This window comes from Anneissia japonica, unplaced genomic scaffold (assembly GCF_011630105.1).
Source record: "Anneissia japonica isolate Jap-2015-1 unplaced genomic scaffold, ASM1163010v1 scaffold11102_len228118_cov109, whole genome shotgun sequence".
NCBI classification, from domain to species: Eukaryota; Metazoa; Echinodermata; class Crinoidea; order Comatulida; family Comatulidae; genus Anneissia; species Anneissia japonica.
This window is the reverse complement of record NW_022706455.1, coordinates 107,233-116,055: the sequence shown is the minus strand read 5'-3', so window position 1 is coordinate 116,055 and position 8,823 is coordinate 107,233. Positions and strand designations below refer to the sequence as shown.

Here is an 8,823-nt window from a genome sequence, read left to right as displayed (position 1 = left end):
ATATAGGCCTTAGTATATATGTATACTTTGTAGCTCTCTCGCTAAATATTAGTCATTACCGTACTGAAAAATAGGATTGGTTTTGTAATTACACATCAACACTGTGAATATGTCGTTCTTTTACCAAGCAGTCGGATATGATCAAAGAACTCACTGCCAGCTGCCACGCGCGTGCGGCTCACATCAGTGTGATTCGTGGACGGCGATAACATGCATTCTTAAAAAAAAAAAAACATGCAGATTCTTAACAAGTTTTTAGTTGTAAAAATACTACCCTAAAGTGGCAAAAAAATGCATTTCCGGGCAGCGGTTTTTTTTTTTTTTTTCCGTGAAGAGCCAAGCATAGGGAAACATATAAAGCGCTCTGATTGGTTGGCACAAGAGTCAACCAACTCGCACTCGAAACGGATACGGTGCGAGTGAGAGTAATCTCAAGAAAGCTAGTACTGTACTGTATAGGTTTGATTCACCGATTGCATACGTAACCTACAACGACCAAGGTAAAATTGTAAGGAGGGATGCATCTCATGACTCTATCTAGGCCCAGTCTAGGCAAGGCCTACCCCTGGCGTAGTTGGAAGATGGACTTACACTCCTATCCCATATCATCAATTATGATGCTGGAAAGATCAATGCAACACATAGACACTAGGCCTAGTTTGCATGACAAGTTCGCCTTCTTTTTTCTGAAGAAGTACCTAGCAGAGCAACCTGTTTAAGACCCACATTTTTTCCTTTATTTCTACACCTCAAATACAGTAATATACTGTAATAATTATTAATAAATAACTACCCTACTACCAAACTTTACTACTACTAGGGCTTAGACCCTGGCGTATTGTCCACAGCTCTCCAATACTTTATATTATAATTATAATTTAAAAATTATAATGTTTTTAAAATCAACCAACCTACAAAAAAAGTAGCAGCACAGGTTTTTTTTGATAAAAAAAATCCTCAAACTGCTGATGTTATTATGTCATGACATAATATTTTATGGATGCACAGTACAGCACAATCAAATACTTGAATCTGGTGTTTTTCTTAGGTCCATGAAATGATACCACAGAGTGGAAATTTGGCCTTTTTGGATGCTTCTGGATGGAATGCTGACTGATAGACATTGCTAATAGCAGAATGCATAGAACCATCTCATCACTACCTTCAACACAGCCAATTCCAGATGAATACCTAACGAAATTACATGAGCAAATGTACAAAGTAAAAAGCCAGATGTTGTCTATAATGTCAAAATAAGTTTAGAACATTTAGGAAAGACACAGTTGGGTAATGGAAGGTTGTGCGAAGAGAACATTATACTGAAAATGTTCCACTGAGTACTTCTTGAAACCAAAAAGAAAGAAAGTCTCCTATAACCTATTGTATACAGAAAACCAAAACCTTGAAAAAACTTATTCTTTTAAGTCAAAAAATGTAAATTACACTCTTTCCAAATAATAGTAATAACAGTACCACTTCGGAAAAATAGATATTGCATTATTTATTTTTTAAATAGATAAAGTTTGTGATTGTACTAATGGTCACATATCTGCTTTTCTGACTCTTCTGTACTATTATATTTATTACTGTATTTGTTAGCTAATATTTACAAACACAATTAAGGGTTGCCTTAATTTATTAGCTGTGAATTATCTCTGTTAATTCACACTTTATTATATCATGTATAAGCTGGTTTTATTATTTATAATTCGAGAAAAAAAGAGAACAATAAAGAAAAATAACTTAACAGATTTAATATTATTGACTATTTTATAATTTACTTGCTTCAATTTTTTCAGATGTGCAATTTTGTGCGAGTGTAATTGCACAAGGAGAGAGCATATATATTGTACAGTAGTGAAGAAAGTTGACATTCCAGCATAAATTTATACATTTAAAATACAGATACAAATACCAACAATATACGTTATATGTTTAATAAAATAGACACCATCAATAAATAATATTCATCTGCACAGATTCAGAGGAAGAAAAGATAAATTGAAGTGGTGCAATACACTAACATTTATTAATAATTATTATTATATTACTGTTGCTGTCGTGAATACTTTTGACAGCTTTACTATCACTATACACTATTTGTATATTGATTAACTACCATTAACATACATGTAGACAGGTAAGTAAAGGAAAGACTTCGAATAATAATACTGTGCCTTGTTTAGTGAACTTATTTTTGTAGAAGCCGTCAGAGGGAGGGAAGAATTATTTTGCAAAATGATTTTGCCAAAAGCAAAGTGAAGGACAAAATGAAAATAAAATTTTCATTGATATGGATTGAAAGAAGTGTTGTAATGAGATTGATAAATACTTTAAAGTTATCTAATTTGTGGATATTTCAGGGGAGTGAAAGCCATAATAAAAATATGTAACACTTTTATGTTTTTCTAATATTTCTATTTTTCGTCGGGGAGGGTGCGTTAACTAAAGTCTCACGCCGGCAAATTATTCTATTATAGAATGTATGTATTCACCTAATGCAATATCACAATTAAACTAATATCTCATACGTTATTCAGAAACCAATATAAGGTATAAACATATGAGTTGCACATTACTGCTCTTTTAACTATCACCAGATGTAATTTTTGGCAAACTTTACCAGCCTTTTAACTTTGCTTGCTTAATTTTTGGTGCATCTTAGCTAACGTGTCCCTGCTTCGATCATACTAGTAGTTAATAGACCAGATAAGTTCAACAATAGAATGTTACGTCATCATAATTCATAATTATTTATTAATAATTTTATTAATGTTATTTTCCTCATAATGGCTGAAGCATATGAAGGGGGTATATGAGGGTTTATTGGGTTTATTAAAATATGAAAAAACAAAAAGTGGTGTAATTAAGTGGCGATGTGTAGCGTGTTAGGTTTGTCATGTTTCATTAAAATTTATAGTCCACTTTTGTGTGTTCTTTAGAAATTGGTGACAATGAGAGTGAAAATTGAGACAAAAGGGAGATAAGTCTGCCAGTGCTGGATTTACAGTCACAAAAGAATCTTCTTGCCAATTAAATTAATGAGGGTATTGAATTTGAAAACAAAGGGTTAAGTTAGGGGGGATTATCGGTGACAGTTTGGCGACTGTAAATTTTTGACTATAGTTTGAATTGCCCGGGTGAATGTAATTTTGTGACGTGGTGTGGAATAGACAATTTCTATTGGCTCATGTAAATAGCTATTTCTAATGGTTTAGATGTATCAGTGACCGCTGGTGACTATGGTTTGAATATCCCGCTTCTAACGTCATGTAATACATTTATTCCCGTAGTGTATAAATTTAAAAGAAATTATAGGCTAAGAACATAAAATTAGTTTCAACTACATTCAATTTAGTGTTTACTTTACGAATACCTATCCACGAAGATCGTGTTCAAAGTTGAAACATAATTTTGTTTTTAGTGGGAAAAACATAAAGATGGAAACTGAACGAATTGCACGAGAAATAAATTCAGCGTTTGTGGCATATAAACTAGGCAATGACATGGAATATATAGAGGATATGAACAGTAATTTGTTTAAATGTTGCGAAAAGATGTATGAAATGCACAATGAACATCTTTATAAATTAACTAGAGAAGTTTTGCTTGATTCAAAGGAGAATATCGAGACGTTTTTCAAAGACATTTTAACAGAAATGTTTAGCGACAACATCATAAACTGGGGCCGTATAATTATGGTTTTTGTGTTTGGAGCGAGGTTAGCTGTTTTATGTAAAGATAGAAATAGAACTGATTTGATTGATCAAGTAATTCTGAATGTAGACAAATACGTGAAGACGAATTTTTGGAATGGATTAATATCCAAGGAGGTTGGGTAAGTCACTTTTTTTTTGTATTTACAATCAATGATAAAAAAAACATTTAATTCGTGTCTATATACAGTATGGTCGTCAATCATTACTTTAAAAATTTGAATTTGTTTCCAACTCTATATAGGCCTATATGTACATATTTTTTTTCACAACAATTTCGATCAATCGTATACTCAACACAAAACGATAGCAGAAATTCCTCTAATGAACGTTTCGTCATGGATAGCGTTAAGCCTAATAGCAACTTTGTATCTATACAACACGTTCTGTTAAGGATGATATGTGTGAATTATGTGTATATCGAAACACACTTATCCAGGATGTTTCTTTTGCCAGTCGTCAATTGGTGTATAAAATACCTACAGAACTTTGCTGGTGAATTTTTCAATAAAGGTTAATCTGGTCCAGAGTCAGAAGAAAATGGCAATGGGAAAACTACACAGAAATATATTTCGATGTTTTTGTAGGACTAGAGCGAACCAGGTAATCTGGAATACTGGTATTTGTTTTCATGCAGAATTTGATCAAATAAAATAACATTACCTTTTATTCTACAGTGGGAAACGTTATGCCAGTAATTGAGCATCTCTACGCGAGATATTGAAGGAATTCCTGGAACACTTAATACATGAATTTATAAATTATATGATGATCTGTATAATTATTAGTTTGAAACAAAATAAATGAAAAGCATTCTTGTTTATTGTTGACACATATTATATGCCTAATATATAATATACGACTCTTTCTTTTTTGAATTTACATCGTGTACCTTTAGTGGAGCAATAAATTATAGGTAGGCCTATACTACGACCATAAAATCCTGGTAGTTTCAGAGGGGGTAGAATCAGAACTTAAAATGGTTACAACAGTGATGGCGAAGATGATGGTGTTGATGAGTGTTACAAGTTAGTTAGGATCCGATATAAAGGATCAGGTATCAATCATCCACCACTATGCACTTTGTGTGTATACGACAATAAAGATACAATACGAGGTAATAGTTACCATGTTGAGGTTTAATTTCTCAAACAAATGAACAATTGAGCATCTAACGTATGGATGCACAGCGTCAAGATTAATACTACATTGAGACTTTGTTTCTCGAATGTATAAGCATCAAATGTTTGGATGTACTGTGCCAAGAATACTACAGTTTCACCTACAGGCATGCAATGCTACTACAATTTCGCATACAAATTATAAAGTAATAATTCTTAAGTACATCTAACATATAGACATACAGCATAACATAAATCATTAAGGATATGTTATCAAGTCCTTGCTTGACTGACTGCTTGGCTTGTGTACGCGTCGCTACCACACCACGCGTCCTTTAGCAACGTACATTGGACCACATCCAACCGGCTTAGCTTTACAATCCACAGCCCACGTGCTTGAATCGGTTGAAGCAATTCCTGCCGTCGTACCACAATCGCTATACAAGGCCAGAACACCCAGGCTCAATCTGTTGCTAATTCTAGGCTATCTCATTCAACGAGGTGTGTCTTTCAGTTAAGTCTCACCCTCCAATGAGCAGAACTAGCCGCAATGAGACGATTTCCAGGCTACACCAACGTTTCGCCCTAGTAGCCAACGCTGAAGAGACCCACTTCCACCTGCTGCACTGTTATATACGCAATCAGCCAAGTATGGAAGGCCATCGATTCATAATAAATCATTGGAAAGCCAACACGGCAAAATACTCGTTAACACCCCCCTACTTAAGATAAATGTTTCACATTTGTCATAAATAACGAGTATTAAACCTTAATGATATGCATTAACATTATAATTATACACTACACCAGTATCATCGAATGACCCATACAGCTTAGCGAGTTCCATACTCCAGTACCATCTCATAGGAGTTCACCAATGCTAGCCCAACTAGCATACATAACCAAAACGGAATCCACGACCGTTCAACTAACTACCACTGTAGTTTACTTGGTGATATTTGACACGCACGTCTTCCCATATGGTACTCACTAGAGTAGAGACTACTCGTGCCGCCTCACAATGTTTTAATGCATTCAGGCATGACATATTCAAATCATACTCATTTTTACAAATACAACTAAAATAGGCCAAATGGCATTGTTTTAAATTGAAACAGCCCTCTATGGGTAATAAATGCAGTTAAATGCTTTACAGATTCTTTCATCGGCAATTGCCAGTACCCTTTAGTTAAGTCAAGTCGACTAAAGTATTTGTCATGAACAAGCAGCAAAGATTTCATTCTGATCTGGAACTGGTTCGGCATCGAACACAGTTTTAGTATTTAACTGTCGGTAATCGACACAATATCTATCAGAACCATCAGGTTTCTTTACAATGACAAGAGGTGCAGCATACGGACTGTTAAGGTTCTACGACACCCATTTTAATCATGGAGTCTATTTCCTTTCCTATCTTATCCCTAATCGCATGTGGGACTGGGTAAGGTCTTCTCCGTACAGGGACATTGTCTGTCAATTGGATATCGTGCTCCCCATAAGTAGTTACACCTGGGACATCAGAGAAAATATCCTTATAATTGCTAATCAATCTTTTTACTTTGTTACTCTGTTCCCATGTCAATTAAGAACTTATATAAATATCCTCAAAGGATTCTTTGGAGATTGAAGGTGGCAAATTCATCACTCCTTCATACAACTCCTCGCACTCTTCAACATGTAACGCATCATACTCTTTATCACACTCGTCCACTCGTCCCGGCCCCCCCTTTTGGGAGGTAAAAATAAAGGGAAAAAATGAAAAAAAAGAGAGAAAAATAAAAAAATGATAGCCCAGAATGCCTCAAATGTTATGTTCGGGCGTCTAGAACACAAAAAATCGCGGGGGCATGCCCTGGACCCCCTACGACACTGTTGTCTCAATCGGCCCAACTTTCGGCCCCCCTTCCGGCCCCCCTTTTGGACATTTCTGGATCCGCCCCTGACCTCTCTATACGCAAATAGTAAGGGGTTTAAGTACCGATCCCAGTCTTTTGGTTTCTCCTCACATAATTCCTTTAACATAGCCTTCAAAGTAGCATTGAATCGTTCAACAAGGCCATTGCATTTGGGATTGTATGGACTGGTGGTACCAGCCTTAATAGATAATAACCTATTTATTTCGCCAGTGACTTTAGCGGTGAATTGGCTACCCTGATCTGTTAATATTCCTTTAGGGAAACCTAGTCTAGAATATATGTCTAACAACCCCTCCGCAACTGTTTCTGCTTCAATAGATTTCATTGGTATAGCCTCCGGATATCTGGTGGCATAATCAACCACGACCAGTATAAACCCTGTCTCTTATACACATCTTTCGTCAGCGGTGTAGCTATGGTAGCATATGAGGAATAAAACATTGGTAATAACCAGTTAATCCTAAAAACGATCGCATTTGTGATTTGTTTTTCGGGTCTTGGCGCACACTTAACGGCCTCAATTTTACTCGTCTGTGGCTTCATAACACCCTTACCAACAATATGACCCAAAAACTTCAATTCACAACAGGCTATTTCACTTTTAGATGGCTTTGCCTTAAATCCGGCCTTTCTCAATCGACCAAAAAGTAAGCGCAATATTTTCATGTGTTCTTCAAAGGTTTTAGTATGTACCAAAATATCATCTATATAATTATGAGTACATGGCAGAGCTTTCAATAATTTTCTCATTACCCGACTGAAACTTGCACCGGAATTAACCAGGCCAAATGGCATTGTTTTAAATTGAAACAACCCTCTATGGGTAATAAATGCAGTTAAATGCTTTACAGATTCTTTCATCGGCAATTGCCAGTACCGGCTCAGCCACTTTCAGTGGTTTAGGTGTTTTATTTTTCTTAACGCTTGCACGGGTTTGTACCGCTGCTACCGGATTAACATGAGGACACAGTTCAATATTATCGCTGGGCATTGTTTCCTCATTATCATGGGATCTGATATCGTTCCCCATCCAATAATCTAGTTTGAAACTTGATGGTTCCTTTGCGCCATCAACATTTCCTACAATAAGTTTATACAATGGTCGCTCCATGCATAAGGCCAATACACACCCCTTCAGAAATGGAGTGTCTACATTACTTTCAGCAATAGGGAACTCTTTAATCGACCCATCGATAGGCACACATGTTTTCTTTCCCCATGTAAAATCGCTCTCATTAACCAAATTAGCTTCGACCACTACCCCGTTACAACCGGTATCCCTGAGAACCGTAACATCAACATTGCTAAACAATCCCCTACTAACAGGCATTTGGGAAGATGCTCCGAAACAAGTCAAGGCGGGCATTAAAGCAGGGCATTATCAGTTTTCATTATTTCGACCATCATGGCCATGGCAGGTACAAATGATTCAGGGGCCCTTGGGCAATTCCTCCAAAAATAACCTACATCATTACAGAAATGACATGTCCGAGCAGGTTTACTGTTCTGCTTACTATTAGAATTACTATTACCAATCCCGTCCTTTTGATGGAACCTTCCCCTTTCGCCATAATTTTGACCTAAGTTATATGGTTGTTTTGTTTTAGTTTTGAAATGTTTAAAACTGTCTTTTTTGTTAATACGATTAATCTTATCCCAACCCCCATGGGCATCTAAGTACCTATCAGCAGTCAGTGAAAAATCGTCAATTTCTCGTTTCTCCCTCAGAAATACGGATAATACCTCGGGTACACTACGGAGAAATTGATCCTTAATTAAAAATTCTCTTAGAGATTTATAATCTTTATCGATGTTCGCACAGGTGATCCAATGGTCAAAGTACCCTCCTATTCGGGCCAAATTCTGGGCAGCAGTTTCCTTTGAATAAGGATTGGATTCTTTAAACTTTTTAAGATAACCATCTTCAGTTAACTGATACGCTTTCATTAATTCCCGTTTAAGTATCTTATAGTCATGCGCAGAGCCTATATCAAGTGATGTGTATACAACTAAAGCACGTGAAGATAACAAAGGTGCTAAATTTATAGCCCATAAATTTTCAGGCCAAGC

General features: G+C 36.0%; 1 protein-coding gene across 1 annotated transcript; it reads right to left on the bottom strand.

Moving 5' to 3' along the window:
- Positions 1–6,052: 6,052 nt before the first annotated feature.
- Positions 6,053–7,078, bottom strand: LOC117106151 (uncharacterized protein K02A2.6-like). Its single transcript, XM_033247503.1, has 2 exons — positions 6,782–7,078; positions 6,053–6,208 (listed from the first exon to the last, which is right to left on the bottom strand). The coding sequence occupies exons 1-2, from the start codon at positions 7,076–7,078 to the stop codon at positions 6,053–6,055; spliced, it is 453 nt and encodes a 150-aa protein (XP_033103394.1).
- Between the last annotated feature and the right edge of the window lie 1,745 nt (positions 7,079–8,823).